Consider the following 25,611-nt stretch of genomic DNA (forward strand, 5'->3'; position numbering starts at 1 on the left):
TTTCTTCACTCACAAAATGGTAACAGAATAACAACATTAACCATTTATTGGGAGCCAGCCATAGTATCAGGAACTCATCATTCATTTTCTACAACCTTACAAGGAATGAGGTCTCCTTGGAGGTTGCGCTCAGCTGTATTATTCTATATATTTAGCATGAAATTTATCAGAGTATAGTGTTCAATTTATGGTTCTTAAAAACTGAATTACCTAAAGATGGCTGCTTTGAACACTACATGTATTGTCCGCTCCTCCCGTTTGTTTGCATATTTTTTTTTCTTTTAAGAGATGGGTATTGCTCTGTCACCCAGGCTGGAGTGTATTGGTGTGATCATAGCTCACTGCAACTTCGAACTCCTGTGCTCGAGTGATCCTTCTACTTCAGCTTCACATGTAGTTGGGGCTACAGGCATGTGCCACTACTCCTGGCTAATTAATTTTTGCGTGTGTGTGTATATGTGGAGACAGAGTCTTATTTTGTCACCCATCCTGGTTTTGAACTTCTGGCTTCAAGCAATCCTTCCACCTCAGTCTCCCAAAGTGCTGGATTATAGGTGTGAGCCAACCCACCTAGCCTAGAGTGATTCTTTTAATAAATATTTACCATTCATTGTCCTGCATCTATGCTGTTCTCAAGGTTACAGATGTGCACAAAGTACGGTCCCTGCCTTCATGTTTGGGGATTAAATTAAATGTTAATATATTTAAAGCTCCATGGCTGGCATGTAGAAGTTTTAAATACATTTTAGCTATTGTGCTTAGTGTTACCATTATGATATAACTAGCAACAATTATAAAATGAGGGGGTAGGTGTTCTTTAGTAAATATAGATCCTACTTCTGTTTTTCTTTGCTAATTTAACTAGTGAAGCTCTGGAAAATTTCAGTCACTTCTAATGACAATGAAAAAGTGGGTTAATGTCCTATAATTTATGATGAGTGCATTTGGGCTGTGACTCTTGAAATATGGGGATGTCAACAATTTTCAAAAAAGCCCTTAATGAATTTTAAGGGCAAAGATCTTGTCTTGTCTCTGTTGCTTTTTACTTACTAAACCACATAATGTCAACATGAGTGAAATGGAAGTAATTTGCAAAGTCCAGCTTAACCTAACACATGTAGGAATAAAGGTTCCTCATAGGTAAAACAAATAGCCATAACCTCTAATTGTGTGCAGCATTGTTGACATGCATCATGAAGGCCAGTGGCAGTGTGGCAAAGTTCCCCTTAAGCTGCTCATGTGTGCAGCTGCCCGGGACAAAGACATGGACTGCCATAGCTTTTTATTTGCCCTTAAACAATTGACAGTAAATAAGACCAACTCTAACCAGATTTGAGTAGTTTGTAAACGTATTGTGTCCCTAGTTTCTCCTTTTCATACTTTTGCTGTCCTTAATGACCCTCTACACATAACTAGTTGTTGAATATATGAATGAATGAAGTTGAATGAACCCAATCAACTTCATTCATTCATATATTCAACAACTAGTTATGTGTGCCTGCAGTGGAGTAGACACTCTGCTAGGTGATAGCAGTATAAAAAGCAACAAAATCATTCATACGTCTCTATTAGGTTTAGTGGGGAAAGGTAATGGAACATACAAATAAATATAATATTACAGTTGTGAAGTATTACAATTTTGCTGTAGGAGAATTGCAAAAAATGAAAAGTGCTGTGAAGGAGAATTGTGTTGTAGTATGAGCCTCTAGCCAGACAAATCTTGTGCTATGAGAGTCTCTAGTCAGAGAAGTCAGAGAAAGTGATGTGAGGAGATGCAACTTATCTAAGATCTAAAGCAAGCTTGTTCAATCTGCGGCTTGGGGGCTGCATGTGTCCCAGGACAGCTTTGAATGTGGCCCAACACAAATTCATAAACGTTTTTAAAACATTATGAGATTTTTCTGCAATTTTCTTTTTTTAGCTCATCAGCTATCATTAGTGTTAGTGCATTTCATGTGCAGCCTAAGATACTTCTTCTTCCATTGTGGCCCAGGGAAGCCAAAAGACTGGACACCCCTGATAAACAATAGTTATGCAGAGGAACAGGAAAGGAATGACCATGAGCAAAGACTTCCCCTAACTCATCCTCCCTGGGCATTCTGGTCCCATTTTCTAAACCAAGCAGAACAGAGAAGATCCATGTCATTTATACTGTTTGTCAGCCTCAAGCCTTTCTCTTTTCCTGTTCCATCCACTGGAAATCTCTTCTTCCTCCATCAATTAGGTAATGCCTCTTATTTTCTAAGCCTGGCTATCAAAATAGGGATTCATTATCCTGTTTTGTTGTGTCCTGTCCTGGTACAGGGTCATATAATGAGTACCTTCTCTCCAGGAGCCATTCATGTCTCCTTTGCCTCTGCTTTCATGCCGAGGCCTGTATTAGGTCTCCTGGACCCCTGCTGGAAATCCAGCTTCCTTCTCTGCTGGCAGGCATCTAGAAAATACCCAGCCCTCTTTTTCCCTTCACCAGTGATGTGAAACAATTCATATACTCTATCTGTACCTGCCTTGACTCATCTGAAAAGTGGGCCTCATCATTCTTAGGTCCTAAAGTTGCCATCACCATTATTTACCTAATATAGAATGCCTTGTCCATATTGGTTACATAGAAAATTCTAGCCAAACCTTCATTCAAACTTCCAAACACAAGATTTTACATTTTAATTGGATGTCATTCTGATAATTTAAAACTCTTGTCCTTCCTTCTTATTCTTTCCTTATGAAGTTTCTGATGGGATGTTAAAAGGTAATGCCTTGATAATCTTTTTACTGTTAATGCTAGTAGAGAATTCTCCTTATATTTCATGACACTGAGCTTAATTTTGGGATTTAAAGGGCCAGCACTAAGAGGTTGTGGGGGTCTCCATGAAATATCTAGAGATTAGGTACTATGCTGGCCCATGGAAACTTTCCCTCAATTTCCAGTGAAATTATAATTGTTTTGAGAAATATGACTTTGTTAGCAAGTTACTGCAACCTTAAATAGTAGCTTTGAAATTGTTAGTTATTCATATAAATAAATTCCTTCAGGAACAGCTGGACTCAGAAGCAGTGTGGCAGTTACACTAAGCAGCGGTTTTAAGAATGCCACAGATTTCTTTTAAAAAAGGTATTGATAAGAATTAGTAGATTGAACCATAAATTGAACCTTCCCCCACACCTTGGCCATATACATGCTAATTCAAAAGTATAAAAATCAGTTATTATTTTCTCATTAATTTGATTCAATTATTTTTGCAAAATAGTTTATAGAACGTTACACATATATTGTATTTGATTATAGTAAATGTGAATATTCACTCTTCTCAAGGAAGTTAAAGATTTATAATTCACATAGTAGTTCAAAGATATTTATACATCTTATAGACAAATAATCTAATAGTTTATTCCAAAATGGTATAACCATGGTTTAGTTTAGGAAGACAGTCTTCCCGATAAAGATGGACATTTGGTCATTTTTTAAATACTTAAAACAGTTTTATCTGGCCAGGCGTGGTGGCTGATGCCTGTAATCCCAGCACTTTGGGAGACTGAAGAGGTGGGTGGATCACCTGAGGTCAGGAGTTCAAGACCAGCCTGACCAACATGGTGAAACCACATCTCTACTAAAAATACAAAATTAGCTGGGCATGGTGGTGCATGCCTGTAATCCCAGCTACTTGGGAGGCTGAGGCAGGAGAATCACTTGAACTTGGGAGGTATAGTTTACAGTGATCTGAGATTGTGCCATTGCACACCAGCCTGGGCATCAAGAGCAAAACTCTGTCTAAAATAAGGGGGGAGGTTTATCTAAGTTAGTCAAAACTAAGTAATTAAGATATATAATAAATAGCTTAGAGTTGTCTAGTGATAATTAATAGCTGTAAGTGTAGAATAATTAAATATTAAGAGAGGTTGTCTGGTCCAAGTTCTAGGATTACATATAATAGGCACTACATTGAATTGAATATAGGGGTTAGTAAGAATGAGCAGAAGGCTAGAATAAAGATACCATGCAGCTCATCAGAAGGAAATAAATCAAGCTGGGCAAATTAGAACAGATTGAGCTCAAAAGATATTTGATTAAAAAAAATGTGAAGCCATAATTAATATTCCACAGTTTATTACCTTACAGAAATGATCTAAGCAGGCAGTATTCAACTAATATTTATTGAGCAACTATTCTATTCCAGATGTTGTTCTTTCAATACTAGATGAATGATACATAGACCCTGTCATTGCAAATTTTCCAATTTAATAGTAGAGGTAAAATATACACATGAATCATGAAATCAACATAAATGTCCATAAGTGATAGACTGGATTAAAAAAATGTGGTACATATATAGCATGGATTACTATGTAGTCATAGAAAAAATGAGATCATGTCCTTTGCAGGAACATGGATAAAGCTGAAGGCCATTATCCTTAGCAAACTAATGCAGGAACGGAAAACCAAATACCACATGTTGTCACTTATAAGTGGCAGCTAAATGATAAGAACACATGGATACATAGAAGAGAGTAACACACTGGGGTCTATCAGAGAGTGGAGGCTGAGAAGAGGGAGAGGAGCAGGAAAAATACCTAATGGCTACTAGTTTTGGTACCTGGGTGATGAAATAATCTGTACAACAAACCCCCATGACACAAGTTTACCTATGTAACAAACCTGAACATGTATGTACCCCTGAACTTAAAAAAAATTTTAAAAATATATGAGTCATTATAATATAAATAATAATGATAATTGATAATTGATAATAGAAAGTACACCATACTATGCACATGCAAAAGGAGGATGCCTTCATGGGGAAGATGGTAAATGTCAAGGGGAAGCATTAAACATGGAAATCCATTATATCTATTGGAGAACCAAGATATTATTAGTATTTAATGAAAACAGAATCCTGAACACATTACTACCACAGAAATGATAAATAATTTTTATCCAGCAAAACTAACAGTCCTTCTCTGGCCATTTTTCTTGTTCCATGAAAATGTCATTCAGAAGTGGCTGTGACCTGGGACCCCACAGCTGTGATCACTCTGCATGTACCTGAGCTCCAGACCCAGCTCTGTGGCTGCTCTGCATGCACTTGCATCTCAGACAGTGGCACCTCTGTGGCCCAAATACGCCCACGTGCTGAACTTAGCACCAAGGGTCATCCCCTTGGCCACAACATTCCCCATAGAGGGAAAAGAGATCAGCACTACTCCAGCACTGTTTACCACCAAGAACTCCAATATATGCAAATCAACCAATGTAATGCAACACATTAACAAAAGGAACGAAAAAAAAACCCAGATCATCATCACAATAGATGCAGAAAAAGTATTTGACAAAGTTCAGCATCCATTCATGATTAAAACTCTCAACAAAATAGGTATAGAAGAAATTTACCTTAACACAATATAGGCCACATATGAAACTCCCACAGCTAACATTATAATAATGGGGAAAAGCTGCAAGATTTTTCTCTAAGATCTGGTACAAGGGAAGAATATTTAGTCTTTTCACTTCTTTTCAACATAGTACTGGACATCCTAATCAGAGCAATTAAATAAGAAAAAAAGAAAAGGCAACCAAATCAGAAAAGAAGTAATGTTATTTCTGATTGCAGATGACATGATGGCATACATAGAAAACTCTGAAAACTCAATAAAAACCTGTTAGAACTAATAAATGAATTCAGTCAAGTTGCAGGTTATAAAAAACATACTAAAATCAATCATCTTTCTATACACACAGAAGAAAGTATCTGAAAAGGGAATTTAAAAAAATCAATCCACTTACAATAGCAATAAAAAGAATAAAATACTTATGAATAAACAACCAAAGAGGTCAGAGGTTTATACATGAAAAATTGTAAGACATTAATAAAGGAAGCTGAAGAAGATACATGTAAATGGAAAGACATTCCTTCTTCATAGACAGGAAGAATTAATATTGTTAAAATGTCTATATTACTGGAAGTAATCTACATATTCAACACAGTTCCTATAAAAATCCTAATGGTATTCTTTACAGAAATAGAAAAAACAATTCTAAAATACATAGGAACTACAAAAGAACCTGAATAGCCAAAACAATGTTGAGCAATGACATAAAAGCTAGAAGCATCATACTTCCTAATTTCAAAATATACTACAAAGCCACAGTAATCAAAACAATGTGGTTTAGGCATAAAAACAGACACATAGACCAATGGGACAGACTGGAGAGCCCAGAAATAAATCCACATGTGTATGATCAACTAATTTTGGAAAAGGGTGCCAAGAACACACATTGGGGAAGAATAATGTCTTCAATAAATGTTGTTGGGAAAATTAGACATCCACATAGTAAAGAATTAAATTGGACCCTTATCTCATATGGTATACAAAAATCAACTTAAAATGGATTAAACATAAGACTTGAAAATGGATTAACATAAGACTTGAAACTGTGAAACTACTAGAAGGAAACATAGCGAAAAATCTTCTTGACATTGATCTGGGCAATGATTTTTTGGATATGACACCAAAAGCAAAGTCAGCAACATAAAAAATGAACAAATGTGATTATATCAAACTAAAAATCTGCATAGCAAAGGAAACACTCATCAGAATAAAAAGGCATCCTACCGAATGAGAGAAAATATTTGCAAACCATATATATGGTAAGTGGTTGAAATATAAAATATATAAGGAACTCATGCAATCAATAGCAAGAAATAAACAACCTGATTTATAAATGGCTAAAGGGGACAATAGGAGGATCATTTGAGACCAGGAATTCAAGACCAGCCTATACAACATAGCAAGACCTGTCTAAAAAAAAAAAAAAGAAGAAAAAAAAAAAGAAAATGGTAAAGGACCTAAATAGCCATTTTTCAAAAGAAAACATGTAAATAGCCAATAGGTATATGAAAAGGTAGTCAACTTCACTAGTCATCAATGAAATGCAAATCAAAACGAAAATGAAATACTACTTTACACCTGTTAGAATGGTTATCAGAAAGACAAAAAGTAAGTATTCGCAAGGATGTGGCTAAAAAGAAATGTTTGCACATTGTTGGTAGGAATGTAAGTTGGTATAATCATTATGGAAAGCAGTATGAAGATTCCTCAAAAAATTAAAATAGTATGATCCAGCAATCCCACTCTGGGTATATATCCAAAGGAAAGGAAATCAGTATGTTGAAGAGCTATCTGCACTCCCAGCATTAGTCACAATAGCCAAGATGAACCACATATATGACAGTGGTCCCATAAGATTATAATATGGTATTCTTACTGTACCTTTTCTATGTTTAGATACTTTTTGATACACAAATACTTACCATTATGCTTTAATTGCCTATAGTGTTCAGTACAGTAACATGCTGTATTGCATAGGTTTGTAGCCTAAGAGCAATAGACAATACCAAATAGCATAGTAGGCTTATAGTAGGTGATTGGTAGGCTTATACCATCTAGATTTGTGTAAGTACTGTGATGTTTACACAATGACAAAATTGCCTAACGATGCATTTCTCAGAATGTGTCCCCATAGTAAAGTGACACATGACTATATACAATGGAATATTAAATTTAAAAAAGAAAATTCTGTCATTTGCAGCAACATGGATAAGCCTGTCAAACATTATACTAAGTGAAATAAACCAGATGCAGAAAGACAAATACTATGTGATTTCATTTATACATGGAATATAAAAATGTCAAACTCAGAATCAGAGAGTAGAATAGTGGCTACAAGGGTCTAGGGAGAGGGAGATAAGGGGAGATGTAGGTCAAAGGGTACAAAGTTTCAGTTATGCAAGATAAGTTTTGGAGAGCTAATGCACAATGATGTGACTAGTTAATATTGTATAATATACTTGAAATTTGCTGAAGGGGTAGATCTGAAGTGTTCTGATCATACACACACACAGAAGTTACAAGAAACAGTTTAAGATAAATGAATAAGGGAAACTGTTAAATAATAGGATGAGATTTTCTTTTGTGGAGTATCTATTTTATTCAGAGGTTGAAAACTCACATGCCTCCAGGCAGGTAACATATGAGAAAAAGGGACCAGGAAGGAACTGTGGTGAACTGGTAGCTCATATATGCATAGTCAACAGTGGCGGTCCAGCCAGTCCCCAGCACTGGTGGGTTTTTGTCACAGCAGGACTGTGTATTTAAAAGTTCTGTGGAAACAAATACTATTTTTTAAAATACTGTGTCTATTAGTCATACCCAATTTCTGAGCTAAGAGTTTAGACTTAATTCAACAAATGGGATGCATTGCTCTCTAAGCACTAAAGTATGCAGGAATATTTCTTCAAATTTTTCCAGTCTAAATGTTACTTAAATTTTTGCCCAAACATCTGGGAAGATATACCAGTTTCTTGGTTTCTATTAGATATCTCCCTTTTTGCAATTTGTAAATCAAAGTGATTTTCTAAATGCCTTCAAATAGGAGGGGACAATAGAATTGCTTTTAGTAACTGTACCTCCTCACTATGGTTAGAGAGTTCTGGGGGAAAAAACAAAGGTGACCCTGGAGTTGCTCCTTGGCACTGCCAGCAAGGCTGCTTCAGGTTCCTTGCCCATGGCTGTCCCTGCACGTGGAGATCCTGCCAATCCCACCCATATTTACGGGTATCACTCCTGCAGGTATCCTCCATGCATGACTCTTCACTGTGAGCTTGGTAATGAATATTTGTGTGTAATTTAATCATGGTTTTTAACCTATTAAATTTAGTATCCCATGCCTAATGTAAGAGTGTCTGTGAATTTAGAAATATTTGAAAAAATGAGTAAGAAATTGAGAAAATAAACAGGTTTAATTTGAAAACCAGTAAAGTGTCAATATGTATGTATGTATGTATGTATGTGTGTATGTATGTGTGTGTGTGTATCAAGTGTTTACCACATTTGTATCACCATATATGGCTAACATTTTGCCCTACAGTGTTTTCCTGGGCCTAAAAGATTAGGATTTTATAACATATGCTATTGGCCAGGCACTTTATTAAACTGTCTCTAATTCTTAGACAACCCTAAGAAGTAAATACTAGTATCCCAATTTTTATAAAGAAATAGAGGCTTAGGAATTTGAGTGAGTTGTCCAAGATCACATATCTGGACATTGCATAGCAGACAGCCTGTGCTTTGCCTCCTGCACAATACAGACTCAAGAGTGTACACATGATAGGACAAGGATATTTAAAATGAGAAATCCATGTGTTGTATTCCATTTCATTGTCTGTGTGAGCATGTGTATGTGTGTGAACATATGTGTCTGTATAGATATATATGTATCATGTGCATATGTATGACCATCTGAGCAATAGTAAATTCTTTTTAAAGATATGTAGTATGTTATTGAAGACAGCAGAGAGTAGAAGTTATGAATATAGGCCATAGAGTGAACTTATATCATTTCACCATAAATCATAACCTGGACTTCAGATCCCTTTTCTGTAAGATCAGGGTTATTGTGAGGTCCACATCAGACAGTGTTCAGCTTGGTACAGTGTTTTGTATGTTTGGCACATAATTTAAATTTAATTTAAATGTAAGTCATTAGTATTGTCATAAATAGATTAGTCAGTATATTTTCTTCTTAAATTTCTTGTCATCTTCTCTCATACTTACAAAAAATCATGTACATTGAACATAGATTCTATAATCCAAAGGCATCAGTAGACATTGAGATGCTTGCCTCATATTTAAGATGTAAGAGAAAGTGCACAGGCCTATTTTAAGGCATGCCACAGATAGACTGTAACTTTCAGGTATGAGTGGGTCAATACAATCAAACAAATGAAATAAAATTTAGTGGAGAGAGATCCAAGATGGCTGATCACTAGCAGCTTGGGCTCGTAATTCCCAGTGAAAGCGCAGAGAATGAGAGGACGTCACACTTTCAGACGAATATTTGTTGCTCATGGACTAGGAGATTCCCAGCAGAGGAGCCCCACGGGTCGCCAGGGCGACTCTTGTGGCCGGCGTGGGTTTTGCTGGCACCTTAGCGCGCCAGTTCTTGGTGCAGAATCCGGAGATTCCCGGGCAGAAAAGCACCATCAATCTTAACATCGCTGTTTTGGCCAGCACAGTGGATTGCTCAGATTTCGGCGCTGGGAATCAACAAGTTGGACGTCAGCTCAGAGACCTAGTTAGAAAGTCGGTAATTACAAAGACGACAGACGGATAAATATATAATGAAGAGAAGAAACCAGCGTAAAAAGGCAGAGAATACTCAAAATCAGAATGCCTCTCCCTCACAGGGGATCGCAATTCCTCATCAGTAATGGAACAAGGCTTAATAGATTACGAGTGTGTTCCAATAACAGAAGCAGGTTTCAAAACGTGGGTGATAAGAAACTTCTGTGAATTAAAAGAACTTGTTCTAACCCAATGCAAAGAAACTAAGAACCTTGAAAAAAGGTTTGACGAAATGTTAACGAGAATGGACAATTTAGAGAAGAATGTAAGTAAATTGATGGAGCTGAAAAACACAACATGAGAACTTCGTGAAGCATGCACAAGTTTTAACAGTCGAATTGATCAAGCAGAAGAAAGGATATCAGAAGTCGAGGACCAGCTCAGTGAAATGAAACGAGAAGACAAGAATGGAGAAAAAAGGATGAAAAGGAATGAGCAAAGTCTCCAGAAAATATGGGACTATGTGAAAAGACCTAATTTACATTTGATAGGTGTACCTGAATGTGACGAAGAGAATGAATCCAAGTTGGAAAATACTCTTCAGGATATCATTCAGGAAAACTTTCCCAACCTGGCAAGGCAGGGTAATATTCAACTCCAGGTAATACAGAGAACACCACAAAGATATTCTTCAAGAAGACCAACCCCAAGGCACATAATTGCCAGATTTATTAGGGTTGAAATGAAGGAGAAAATACTAAGGGCAGCCAGAGAGAAAGGTCAGGTTACCCATAAAGGGAAACCTATCAGACTTACAGCAGATCTCTCAGCAGAAACCCTACAAGCCAGAAAGGAGTGGGGACCAATATTTAACATCCTTAAAGAAAAGAACTTTCAACCCAGAATTTCATATCCAGCCAAACTAAGCTTTATAATCGAAGGAAAAATTAAATGTTTTGCGAACAAACAAGTACTTAGAGACTTCACCACCACCAGGCCTGCTTTACAAGAGCTTCTGAAAGAAGCACTATACATATAAAGGAACAACCAATATCAGCCTTTCCAAAAATATATCAAAAAGCAAAGAGCATTAACACAATGAAAAATTTACACTAACTAATGGGCAAAACAGCCAGCTAGCATCAAATACCAGTATTAGACCTATATATATATTCTAATTGGATAAAAAGCCAAAACCCATTGGTATGCTGCATCCAGACCCATCTCACATGCAACGATACACAAAGACTCAAAACAAAGAGAAGGAGGAAGATTTATCAGCCAATCAGAGAGTAAAAATAAACAAATAAACAAAAAGCAGGAGATGCAATTCTCGCCTCTGATAAAGTAGACTTTAAAGCAACAAAGAGCAAAAGAGGCAAAGAAGGACATTATATAATGGCAAAAGGATCAATGTAACAAGGGATTAATGTAACAAGAAGAGCTAACGATTTCATAGATCCACGAGACAGAAAATTAACAAGGACATTCAGGACTTGAACTCAGACCCGGAACGAGTAAACTTAATAAACATTTACAGAACTCTCCACTTCAAATACACAAAACATACATTACCCCCTCACACCTATTCCAAAAGTGACTACACAATTGGAAGTAAATCACTCCTCAGTAATCGCATAGCATTTCATAGGTTTAAATGAAATATTGGATAGCTGCTTGTTTGTTATTTTCTTCCCTTATTCCTTCCTGTCTACATCAAGTATAATTATTGGTATAAAAGAGGTTTTCAATACCATTACTAAACTGCATTCTAGCCTGGGCAAGAAAGCAATACTCCCATTCTCTCTTTCTCTTTCTCTTCCTTTTTCTTCCTCTTCTTCATTTTTTTCTTTCTTTCTTTCAAAAAAAAAAAAATTCTACCTTGTGAGTTTCTTTCTTTCTTTCTTCCTTTCTTTCTTTCACTTAGGAGGATCCTAAAAAAAAAAAAATTATTTAGTAAGGATAGACAGACAATATTTGGAGCAAGTATACAAAGACATAGAAAAGGCTATCTACAGCGAGGTTGGAAACATTTAGGACATATTGACTAAAGAAATTATGGGTTCATCTTTTGGGCACCTGTTTAGATATAATCTAGTAGTATTGAATAAAGGGAATTTAAGTCGTAATACATCCATTCTTTGCATCTTTTGCTATGTAATGCTATAGGCAGGCAGCAATAAGTACTAGGTTGATGAGAAAGAAATGAAAAAGGTACATCTAAAAGGATTTTTAAGACTAAAATTTGGTGACAGATTGAATTTAGGTGGAGGGAGAGAAAGAAGTTCTAGATAGCTCCAAAGTTTGGCTACCTTAGGTTTATGAGAAGTGGGAGAAGCAGAACTAGTTTGTCCAGGGGGCATTGTCCAGTTTTATGCTTTGAATTTAGAGAGATCCACTGGAGATATCTTAGAAGCCAAAACTAACAATAATTTTTTTTTTTTTTTTTACAAGGATAAATGTAAATTCCTACATTTAGGTTAAGAAAAGAATTCAATTGCACAAGTCCAGGATGTGGGATATCTGCTTGACAGTTAACTTAGGGGTTTTTATTGGCCACAGACAAAACTAATTATGCACCAACAATGTGCCCTGTTGCTGAAAGAGTACATGCCATGTTAGGCTGCATAATAGAAGTGTAATCATCTGTCTAAGGGAGACCCATGGTCCCACCAGCATATGTGCTATGAGATCTCATTTCCTGTTTCACCATAGGCCCAATGTTTTCAGAGAGGGGTGCTCACAAAAATTAGAGAGTGGTCAGGATGGTCAGGGGTCTGGAAATTACGTCCTGAGGGAAATAGTTAAGGGGAAAATGGAACAAATTTAGAGGGAATATGATAGCAGTCTTCAAAAAATTTGAAAAATTGTTATGTGAGAGAGAAGGATTACAAATATTTATTATGATTGCTGTGAGAATTGGGTAGAAATTTCAGAGAGCCTAAACATTAAAAAATTAGACAGATGGATAGATAGACAGATTTTCCTAACAAGATAAAAGTTCTACCTATTACTGGGTGTGCTCGTGGGGAAGGTATGTAATTGCCCACCTGCATTCTGTATGTTGGCCTAGGTAACTTGCAAATTTCCTTCTAGGCCGGGTGCGGTGACTCAAGCCTGTAATCCCAGCACTTTGGGAGGCTGAGGCAGGTGGATCACTTGAAGCCAGGAATTTGAGACCAGCCTGGCCAACATGGCAAAATCCCATCTCAACTGAAAATACAAAAAAAAAAAAAAAAAAAAAAAAAATTAGCCACGCATGGTAGCTCATGCCTGTAATCCCAGGTGCTTGGGAAGCTGAGACATGAGAATCGCTTGAACCCAAGAGGCAGAGGTTGCAATGAGCCAAGATTGTGCCACTGCCCTCTAGCCCAGGTGACAAAGTGAAACTGTCTCAAAAAAAAAATTCTTCTAATGGTAAGATGCTATGATTCCCTGGCTCATGGGTGTATCAGTGGCAATGGTGTCTTTCAATCTATAACCATACCAATTTCCAAGGGACAAAGAATATCAATAGAACTTGATTCAATGTAAAATTATTGAAGATATGCAAGCTTTAAAGCTTATCAAATAGTTGTCTGTCATATGACTAAAGCCTTCCTTCAGTAAGTACACATAACCATAGAGACTGTTACTAATGAAACACTGTGTACGCTTTTTCTGGATATCTGCTATTTCTGCAGCTCTTTGTTAGTAAAACACCATTTGAAAAAACTTTATCAAAGCATCCCAATTATCTTACATCAAATGTCATCTTCTCAGAGAGTCTTTCTCTAATGACTCAATCTAGCCCTGAGTTACTTTTCTTCACATTATCTTGTTTTCTGTCTTTCAGATTTCAGACTAACTACTAACAAACTATTTGTTTACTTATTTGTTGTCTGTCTCACTTCCCAACATAGAAGCATTGTAGAGAGGAAACTTGGGTGTCTTGTTCACTCTTCCTCTAGCATTCAAAATAGTACCAGGCACATAATAGACATGTCATAAACATAATTGAATTAATGAAACATTTAGGTTGGGGCTTGAGGTATTTCTCAAAGGTAACTCTTGGTACAGTGTTTCTAGACCTTTCTGTATAATTTAAGTAATCTACACTGAAGCTCTGACGTATTTGCCATGGTGACAGAGTATAAATGCTATTACCTAGTCTTTAAGAGACTTTTATGAATTTAAAGGCAATCAGTGAATCTTCCTTTGGTTATCCTGTGCTATGAAGAATAATCCCAGTCCTACTCACTTCATCTTAGTTTTGACTTTGAAATCCTTAACAATTTGAGGTTTTTATATGAACCCTTTTCCTTTTCTCCAAGCTACATTCTTTGTTGCCAAGCTCAGAATTTCATATGGTAGCCTTTTCTAGCCAAAGGGCCATATTCTTAATGCATTTTCCAGATAAAATGTCTTTTCCTAGCTCATCTATCCATTTTACAACATCTTGGGGGCTAAGTTGGATGAGATAACCAACTGTGGTTGCCAGTCACCCTACTACATTCCCCTAGATTGCCTTTCAAAGTGACTTTTTTCTTTTCCTCAGGCCTCCTAATCTCCTCCTCTCAGCAGATGACTTTGTTTCATATTTTCCTTGAGAAAACAGAAATCAGCTTTCAGGAACTCTCCCATATTTTAATCAGGAATTCATCTACTTAGCTGATCCTCACTCACCCATTCCTACCTTCCTTCCTACTACCCTTGATGAAAACCCCTTATTCTTACCTAAGGCCAGGACTCACTTGTACTTTGGACCTATCTTATCTTCTAAAGGATTTTGATTCTGTGGATGTCCCTGTATTTAGGGCATTAGTTTGCAATCCCTACAGGATTATTTCCATCAGCACATAAATAAGCTATACTATCATTTGTCTGAGGGGGGAAAAAACTCCAGTTTCTTCTTCATTTTCTAGTTTCCATTCATAGCAAAAGTTCTTATTAGAATTGTCTATTCATCATTGTCTTTTCTTTCTTACATTTTCTGCAAAGCCCACTTCAATCAGACTTTCTTCCCCAATGCTTCACCCCTATTTTCAGGGTCACTAATGACTTTCTAGTTGCTAAATCCAGTGGTTATTTCTATGCTTTAATTTTATTTAACCTTCCCCTGGGATGTGTCCCACATCTTCCTTCTTAAAATATTTTTTGTTTCTTTTTCTTTTCCCTTGGATTCTGTTACATTATGTATCTTGGAAATCCTGAAACATAGATTTTTGTAATTTATTAAGACAGTTCTCTCAGAAGAAACCTGTCTGGGAGTGAGGGAATCTGGACAGGGCAGGGAAGGAATCTGGGTAAAGAGGTGGTTCCAGGAGAAATATAGTTTCAGACCAATCCCTCCAGAGCTCTGGAAATGCCCTGCAGCACAGAGGCAAAGGGGTTGGGCAGTTATGTCCTGGCATCTGTCGTGGTCTAGGTGCTGTGTGGGAGGATGGAGCAGAGGCACGACCTTCCAGGTAAAGCCCGGAATTCCTTGCAGTTAAAGGAAATTCTTCTGAGAAGGGTGCAGGAGAAAGTCCTCACAGGAAAAATGATAGCTGAGGATGGAGCACTCCTCAGCTGTGGGATGTGGTGTCTCAGATGCTTTAAGTGGCCTGTCTTTCCCTTCTACTTCAGCCACTCCTCAGTTGTTTCCTCTGCTGGACTCACGTTCCCATATGTTACAATCCCAAATGATGCCTTTTACTTACTGAAGGCTCAAAAATTTATCCTGTGGTCTTGATTACTCTGGAGAACCCTAGAATTGCATTTACAACTCCTACTATTTTCATTTGAAGATCTAAAGGGCATCTTAATTTTAACATGGATAAAACGAAACTCTTGATTCCTTGTCCCTCCTCCAAACCTGTCCTTGTCCCGGTTTCCCCATCTCAGGTGCTTAAGTTCCAAAGTTAGATGTTATTCATGATTCTTCTATTTCTCTTACATCTTACAACCTTCTGGCTCTTCATGCAAAGCATATCCCAAACCCATCCACCTCTCTCCAGGTCCACGACCCACTTCCTAGCTCAAGCCATTGCCTCTTGCCTGTACCATTGCAGTATTGCCTCTTTAACCTCTTTGTGTTTCACTTCTTGCTGCCCCTGAAGATTCTGCTGTACAGATGCCAGAATGATCCTTTTAAAACATATGTCAAATAATGTTAACATATATGCTTAAAACCCTACCGTCATTTCTCACTGAACTTAGAGTAACATCTCAACTCCTTACCCCAGTTTATGAAACCATATGTAATCTGGCCCAAGTATACCTTTCCAACCTCTTTTTTTGCTAAGTGTTCCTCTGCCTACAGTGCTCAGCCACATCAGCTGCATCTCCTGGCCTCTTCAACCTCACCAAGAATGTGCTTGCTTTGGAGTCTTTATTTTGACCGTTTCTTCTTCTTTATTGTCACTCAGATTCAGTCTATATATCAACTTCTAAGACAGGTTTCCCTGATCAACAAATCACTTTCTTCTCACTCTTTAAATTGTCTCTAGAACACTTAATACTGTCTATTATTTTTATATTAATTGGTTTAGCCATTTATTCATTGGATCATTGCTTTCTTACTGTATAAGTACCTTAAGGGCAAAGATGTTACATGTCTTATGCATACAATGAATATTTTTAAATGAGTGAATAAATGAATGGTGACCCACCTGCTTTAAGAGATATGTATCTACTTAGAAGATGTACAGTTTAGACTGGATTTTTAAAACAATTTGTTTATGGATATATTTCTAAGCATCAAAAAACTCACACACAAAAAAAACAAAAACAAAAACTAAACCAAAACTAAAACACACCCTTCTTTACAGTCAAGATTGATTATAATCTGTGATTTCCCTTTGACATACCATGAAATCTAGTTATTATGTACCTTCATGATCTGGGCCAGTCTCTTATATTCTGTAAAACAGTGACAAAAAATGTATCTAACTCATACATAAGAACTTACCACATAACATGGAAAATGAGCACTGTACAGTATGTACCCTTAGAAATATACAGAAAAACATTGATAGTGTGGGAAATTACAAGCCGTTTCTTGTTTATTTTAAAAGTGTATGTTACCGTTTCTTCTTTTTTGGGTGATTATTCACCATGAGTCTCACACTTCTGCACATCCTGTAAACAGAGGCACTGGCTGGCTTTGTTTTGGATTAATTTTTCCAGTATAATTACGTAGCAGATAGCCTTGGAAATTAGTGTCTCCCTCTGGAGCAAAGGGCAAGGCATGGTTACTGCCCATCATAAAAGATTCAGGGTTCCTAAGCTCATTGTTCCTTTTCAGTAACACAGCCTACTTCACGTCCAGGTTATCTCTTGCATTCTTTGTATCTCCAATGCAAAAAATAGTAATATTATGGACACTTCTATTGGTCTAAGTAATAAACTGTCCCTTGTATCTTTCCCAGAGGTCTCATGTTTTCCACCAGCATTCATGAAACTGTGGCAGGTTCACTTGTTAGCTTGTAAACTGGGTAAAATCTTAGACCTTTCACAAGCCTGACACACTTTCTTGCAAGTCCTCATGGAGCTTTTGTTGGACTCTCAGCACTGCTAGGCTGCTGCACATGTTTCACCAAATTTTGGCAAAAGAATGAAATCTACCTCAATTTTGGAAAAGAGATTTTAAATAGTCACTTTGATAGGGAAATAATAAACCCCCAAAGATGCCCACACCTAATCCCCAGATCCTCTGAATGTATTAGATTATATGACAGAGGGGAATTAAGGGTGCAGCTAGAAGTAAGGTGGATAGTCAGCTGACGTGAAGATTGAGAGGTTACCCTAGAGTATACAGGTGGACCCAGTGTCCTTGAATCCTTGAACACGAGGGTTTTTAAATATGGAAGAGTCAGCATTAGTGTGATGTGATTTGAAAAAGACTCAACCGCCATTGCTGGCTTTAAAAGTGATAGGGAGGTCTACAAGCCAAGGAATGGAGACTGACTCTGAAAGTTAGGAAAGGCAAGCAAATAGATCATCCCCTGGAGTTTCCAGAAAGGAACACAGCTCTACCAGCAGCTTGATTTTAGTCAGTGAGACTGTTTCTGATTTCTGATTTCCAGAAATATAAGATGAATTTGTGTTGTTCTAAGCCACAAAGTTTGTGGTAATTTTTTATAGCAGTTATAGGAAACTAATAAAGTTACAGACCGGATAAAATTGCTACATGAATGTATTTTAACTTCACATTTACAATAGAAGAAGGCCTCCAATATGGTAGTAGATGTATTATACTTTTATAAATTAGGATAATGGTAATTCTCAGATCAAAGCACATATGCAAGTGAAATCTTTACCATGAATTCTTAGGATAAGGAATTTCATTGTAAGCATATAAATGTATATTTCTTTGTATTAACTTAAAACATTGTCTTACATCCATAACAAGTAATAGGTGACATTTAAATATAAATTGTGAATGGCTTAAATTTTCTTCTTAATTTTTTTTTTTTTAGACGGAGTTTTGCTCTTCTTGCCCCTGCTAGAGTGCAATGACGCAATCTCAGCTCACCGCAACCTCCCGGGTTCAAGCGACTTTTCTGCCTCAGCCGCCCGAGTAGCTGGGATTACAGGCATGTGTCATCATGCCTAGCTAATTTTGTATTTAGTAGAGACGGGGTTTCTCCACGTTGGTCAGGCTGATCTCGAACTCCCAACCTCAGGTGATATGCCCACCTCGACCGGCCTCCCAAAGTGCTGGGATTACAGGCATGAGCCACTGTGCCCAGCCTACTTCTTTTGGTTTTATGTAAATTCATTAGTTTGTTAAAACTTCCATGATTCCTTTTATTTTGCCCTCACTATTAAAAGTATGTAATTGGTAATTAAACCTGAATAGTAAATTATGTTTGGGAGTAAAATAAAAGACTCTGTATTTTGGAAAGTACAATTATATTTTGCAACAAAGAAAATTACTACCATTTTCTGGAACAATTCTGTATCACTGATTTATTGGATTACAACATCAAGGAGGAACTTTTTAACTTCTCTTATGTGCAGTTCTTCCTAGGCCTAACCAATCTGTCATCAGCAGGACAGATACCTATAGAGTAGATCTTTTCTACCCTCATTATACCATTTCAGTAGTTTCTTTTCTAAATTTTGTCATCACATAGAGTGACATCAAAGTTAATGCCCCCCCAGGCTGTAAACATGTAATAGAGCAGTCTTATTGGCCTACATGAGAGCTCATTTGGAAGTCGTATGTCAGGAGGACCTCAGATCTTTGGCTCTGTTTCTGTTTTCAGGAACTTATTCCCTTTGCTGAGTGTTTAATAGTTTGATTCTATGGGTCATGATGTTCGGATACTCTTAAGTTGCTCAAATGATTTATAAATGGATCATAGGTTGTGTTTTTACATATCCTTGGAATGGTTTGTAATACAATTTTAATGAACTTAAGTGCTCTAATTAAAAATTAAATTGTGCTTTAATTAACATAAAGTGAGCATGAAGCTCAAATGAGCTTTATTTATAAAGATAATTTCAGGTATAAGTGAAATCATTGTTTAAGAACATTTTGAAGTTTTATTACGTTACATAGATCTGAGCAAGGGGCTTAAATTTTTTTTTTTTTTCATTTGAAAGTGGATAAGTATGGGTCCATTAAACCTCTATATGTTTGCAGTTGACAACACTAAATCTGGGAAACAACCTTTTAGTAGAAGTTCCGGAAGAGATGAAATATCTTATATCTCTGAAGAATCTCCATTTATCTGGAAATAGGATCTGTAGATTTGCACCTGGAGCATGTGGTAAGTTAGTCAACAAGGAGCAATGTTATAGCATCAAATTTAATCTCTCATATTTAATAAGATGAGACTGAAATGAAAAAGAATTTTGCATGCTTAATCTTTTTTTTGGTTGGAGATATTTACATACTATTCTTGAAATATAGGAGGAGTTAACACTTTTATAAAGTATTGTATCATATGTTTATTTACATTTAGACCAAAGGAAATAAGTAAGAATCAGTGTAAATGAATTTTCCCCTTTGCAGAATCAGTATAAAGTCAGACTCGTGAATCTGGGGACCCTTTTCCAGAGCCAGAGAAATTCTATTTGAAAGTCAAATCGAGTAAAGCTCTACTGTAGCTTCGTTCTTTTCACTTTTTATTCTTAGATATTAAGTCACATTTTTTGATCAAAATACTAAATTTAAATCAATTTGGAAAGAATTTTAAAGAAAAGATATGAGATCCAATAAATGACACATTTTTCTTTCTTTTTCCCAGTAACTAATAATTTCTCCATTCAAGATGAGACTATTCTTATTTAATATTCCTAGAGTAAGCTTAAGGACAAATGTATGACAAGAGATCTAGATGGCTTTTATAGCTTTATCGACTAATGTAAGGTACTTCACCATTTCTATGTTGGTCCTTAGTAGTAAAATTAGAGAAATATTATAAAATTTATAAATTTCTATGAACTTTTGATGCACAGGTGCTATATATAATCATTTTCATCTTCACACAGAATTTATTAACGGCATTACTGAATGCAGCATTAAATTTGGGGTTATATTTGGCAAATAACACAAGAAGGCTCTAGTACTGTCTTTTTAAAGGTACTTTAAAATCTTAGGTCATGTATCTTGGAAAAATATTCTTTTCCAAAACAATAGATGTGACAAACAGTTATTGATACTTGAACACATTATGTATGGAAAGCCATAGATCAGAGTTCAGTTACAATTTACCTTGGAAGAAAACAGTTTATACTCAAAAAAGTTAAGGTTATGCAAATCAATAGATAATAATATTTTATGACCTATACTGAGGATACAAATTTAAGTACAACCTGATGTACATAAACAATATTGAGCATACTAATTTATACTAATTTAAGGCTCTATAAGGAACTTTTTATCATGTTGCCTTTAAATTTGAGATAGTAAGTTAGGTATATATATATATATCGTTTCTATATTTACATAGATATATTTTATATATGTATATAAAATTTGTTCAACGTGCTCTTGAATGTCTTTAGTTTTTATATTTCTTTTTAAAAATAATTATTTTTAAAAATTGACGTAACAATTGTATATACTCATGGAGTACATAGTGATATTTTGATACATATAATATATAGTGATCAGATCAGGGTAATTAGCATAGCCATCATTTCAAACTCTTATCATTTCTTTGTATTGTGAACATTCTTGATTTGGAGTTGTTGAACTTTGAAAATTCCACGATTGACATACGTTATGGTCTATGTTAGGTCCTGATGATTCAGTCAGAAGTAGTTTGATGTCAGGGAGTTTAATGCTGCCCAGCATGGATCTGAACAACCTTGCTGCATTACATGACCCTGTTTCCATGACCAGAGCATACTGATCAGGGCTGGACTTGGGTCCCAAGCTAAGTTTGTCGTATTTTCTCTTTTTTGGGGCTTGCAATAGAGTCAAAACAGTTAAATTGGTTTGAGATAATTACATGACCTGAGGCAGAAGTTGCAAACTGGTGGCCCATGGGCTGAATCTGATTAATAAGTAAGTTGATTCTATTTTGTTGACCTTTAAACAACTTTGGATTAAGTACCCACATTTTCAAATCAGGAGAGTTCACACAGAAGTCTGGATCTCTGGCTCTTTTTAAAAATCTGTTTCAAAAAAGAAAGATGTAGCAACACTGCAGTTGCATTCCCATGTGGCAATTGTTAGAGCTGGCTGAATGGTGGTGGCTCTGTCTGACCTGGCATGAGGATATCATCTTGATTCCTGTAGGCATGTGAGTTTGAAAGCTCTGTCTTCCCTGTCTGTGAACATTCAAATTCAGAAGTTATGATATGGTTATGAGTACATAGAAAAAGAGAGCAAACATGTTTAAAACAGAAAGAATGGAGGGAGGAAAGAGAGAGCAGGTAAGAGAATATAAATGTGAAAATGAGAGAAGCTGTAATGAAGAACTAACCTATATTTTCTGCAGAGATACTCGAATACGTTCTTAGGTTCTGGGTGCCTTTTAGCTTCTGATTTCAGTTTGTGATTAGCCTGGTTGCATCCTCTTTCCTCAGGCACAGTGACTTAGATATGTAACTTTGTGATAAATTACTCCTTTTTACTTGAGGTAGTTTAAGAGGGTTTCTGTTACCACCACCAAAAGACCCTTAGCCAATGCAAGAACTAGAGGGAAAACAAATGTATGTAGAAAAGTGATGAAAAATTATCTAACAGATGGCTAAAGTGACTAAAATTATTTTCTAACAGATGGCTTACAAAATTTAATCCTGCTTAATCTGAACAACAATCATCTTACGCAGCTTCCCCAAGAAGTCAGCAGGTAATTTTGTTTATAGCAAGACTTGCTTAACAATCACGCCCCCTCTCTATCCCCACCCTGGTCATCTGAAAGCATAATGCCTAACATCAAGTCTCTGTGGGGTTTATAAATAGCAAAGAGGGATCTGAAGGACTGAGGCAAGCCACTAATTTTAAGCAGATGATTCCTTAAACACTTTGGAGAAATGAGAAACAGCATGACTTGGTAGTCTTAGTGTAAACATGGGGCTTTGAAACATAAAGATCTAAAGCTGATGGTATCATTAATTTCCCAACTCTGAGGTTCTTGGAGCTTGGTCAGCCACCAAATTGGGTATATTAAATGTTATTTCACATGTGTATTGTAAACCATTTTGAGCTTGATGGAAAAGGTAATATAAAAACTAAGGATTTAAAACTGCAATGTCATTTTCATTTTTAAAAACCCCACATTTTGTTGTCAGTAACCAAAAAAAAAAAAATGCTGTTTTTCCTTATCCTGCACATCTGCATAGGCAGAATGCCTTTCTGGAGCCAGCTGAGGGCCTTGTCCTTCTGTAGGCAAAACACCTTCTTGGTCTTTTCCTCTGACAGATGGAGAGAGAACTCTGTTCAGGTTTACTTTGGAGACTCCCTTTATTGCCTGTTGAACAGAAACAGATGTATCACAGAGCAAGAGCATCCAGAGTTTTAAAAGAGAATACCAAACTTTGAAGAGTCCTCAACAAAGGGCTCTCTGCAGCACCTGTCTATTCCAATTTACTTGTCTATAACTCTAGGCAATGCATTATTTTCCCCAAATATATGGCTGTAGTGCAGTAGCACGATCTTGTCTCACTGTAATCTCTGCCTCCTGAGTTAAAGCAATTCTCCTGCCTCAGCCTCCTGAGTATCTGGGACTACAGGCGTGTGCCACCATGCCCAGCTAATTTTTTTTGTATTTAAAAATGGGGTTTCACCATGTTGACCAGGGTGGTCTTGATTCCCTGACCTCTTGATTCACCCGCCTCGGCCTCCCAAAATCCAGGGATTATAGGTATGAGCCACTACACCCAGCCTCCCAGATATATTTTTACAAGAAATCAATATTTTGAGTAAGCGTGACTAGAAAAGAATTGACTCAATCTAATTTCTTTAGAAGATAAATATTTGCAGCAGTGAAAATGCCATGCTAATAGTTGTTGGCTTGTTTTTTTACTTATTCAACTTATCAATTGATTTATGTATTGATGATGATATAATTTAAAAAAATCCCTTGGGAGATCTCATGAATGAGGTTCAGGGCATATCTCTGTGCAACTAGATTTATGCATTTGGGCAAATAATTTAACTGCTTAGGACTGCTGCTTTCTCATCTCTAAAGGAATAATTTTGAATAGATGGACCTCAAAGTTTTTGCAGCTATAACATGATTTCATAATTTCATACACTTATCTCTGTTTGGAATACACAGTACAATATTCAAGGAATCATATAAATCTAATGGAATATGTTAGAAAGATGAAAGAATGCTTTCACTGAAGTAGATTGCAAAGTGTATAGGTCTATTCCGTTTTATAGTTAATTCTGGGTTGTCTCTATTCTGGCCATATCCTAGGTGTCAACTGATTGGTAATCTCTCTAAGCAGAATTCCATTTTCTGATACTGGGAAAGTTTCTTCGCCTTCCTATGTTTTAACATTTTCATCTGCAAAATAAATATGATGATAATACTTTCTTTATTGGATCGATTTGACGGTTAAATAAGCAAATTCATACAAGATATTTAGGGTTGAGCCTGGGACATAAAAGGTATTAGGGTTGAGTAAGTGCTCAATCGATGTTAGCTTTTATTATTATTGGTTGTTATTTTTATTCTAGCTTCTTTCCGTTCTCTTTGTTCACTCATTTCCAGAGGCAAAAGAATAACTTCTCGGTGGATTTAAGCAAAGCATTGAGCACATGTAGCTTGGCATTCTCCTCTTGTCCTGCCATGAAGTAAGCAGCTGCTCAGAAGGAAAGGTTGTGAAGAGGTGGTATATTTAATTCAGAGGAGGGCTAGCAGGGACTCAGAGTGATCATGTCAGCTCTGTGCTGATGTTTGATTTCCTTCTCTCTAAATCCCATATCTTATTTCACAATTTGTTTAAAACTTAGGAGAGGGAAAAAGGAGTTTTGTTTTTTGGCTTGTTTAAACTCCAGAATATCAGTTCATGGACTTGGAGCCAAACCTGGATAGGTAAGAGTTTTACCACTAAACAACTCTGTCATGGGCAGTGCTGCCCAGGCACCGGAAGAGGAGAGCATAGGCATCCTGGTGACAGAAAGAGTCTGGAAGAAAGAGAGAGAGTAAAGGACTAGTCAGCAGGCTCAGTTCTTTTTCCAAATTTGCCAATCAGTAAAGTTGTTATTCAGTGTTCTGGGGAAGACAGATGTCAGGGAGAAGCTGCAAGTATATTTCCTGTAGATTCTCTTTGGAAAAGTAGAACATCTCCCCGCTTTGTGGAAACAGGAACAATGGCAGATACTCATTTCTCTCCCTCCTCTTTACTCAGACAAATGAATGACAGACAAATGAATGATAGGATCTGAGCTCATTTTATTGCCTTGAAATAATAAAAAAATGAAAAGCCAACTCCCATAATGTAGTAAATCAGAGTAGAGTAAATAAAAATAATGATTATGAAAATTATTAATGAGGAAAATTTCCCAACCCATTCCCCACAGGACCTGCTCCACACATTTTCACTCCATTTCAATGCTGGGTTGTCCTTCTTTGACCCACTGTACTGCAAAGGACTTTACTTCCTATTTTCCTGAAAATTTGAGCTCCCTCAATTCTCTTCTTTTCTGTCTCTTTCTCTCCATTGGTCTATTTCTTTCCTTTCTCTCTTGCTTCTTTGTTATCTCTCTCTAAAGTACCCTCTGTCTATTGCTTTTGCTTCCTGTGTAAGACACTAAATTTTTCTTCTCTCTTCTCCATTCTACCGTAGATCATTTTCAAAGGATGTTACTGTCCTTTACATCGTCAAATATAATGGCCTTTTTTTCCTGCTGAATAAAAATTACATAAAACTAATGAGCATACAATTCAATGCATTTTGATAAATGTATACACACCAATAACATGTAGAACATTTTCTTTAGCCTAGAAATTTCCTTATGCACCCTTCCAGTGAATTCTTACCTTTCATAAGCAGTCAATATTCTGATTTCTGTCTTCTTTACAAATTAGTTTTACTAGTCCTAGAACTAAATAAATG

General features: G+C 36.5%; 1 protein-coding gene across 1 annotated transcript in view; it reads left to right on the forward strand.

Moving 5' to 3' along the window:
* LRRC69 (leucine rich repeat containing 69) overlaps nt 1–25,611 on the forward strand; it is a 102,333-nt gene that overhangs the window by 3,752 nt on the left and 72,970 nt on the right. The window contains 2 exon segments of the mRNA XM_021675786.2: nt 19,730–19,856; nt 22,319–22,391. Of these exon segments, the coding sequence (XP_021531461.2) occupies nt 19,730–19,856; nt 22,319–22,391 (200 nt within the window).

This window comes from Aotus nancymaae, unplaced genomic scaffold (genome assembly GCF_030222135.1).
Source record: "Aotus nancymaae isolate 86718 unplaced genomic scaffold, 86718_ANA_hifiasm-v0.15.2.pri h1tg000036l, whole genome shotgun sequence".
Classification (NCBI taxonomy): Eukaryota; Metazoa; Chordata; class Mammalia; order Primates; family Aotidae; genus Aotus; species Aotus nancymaae.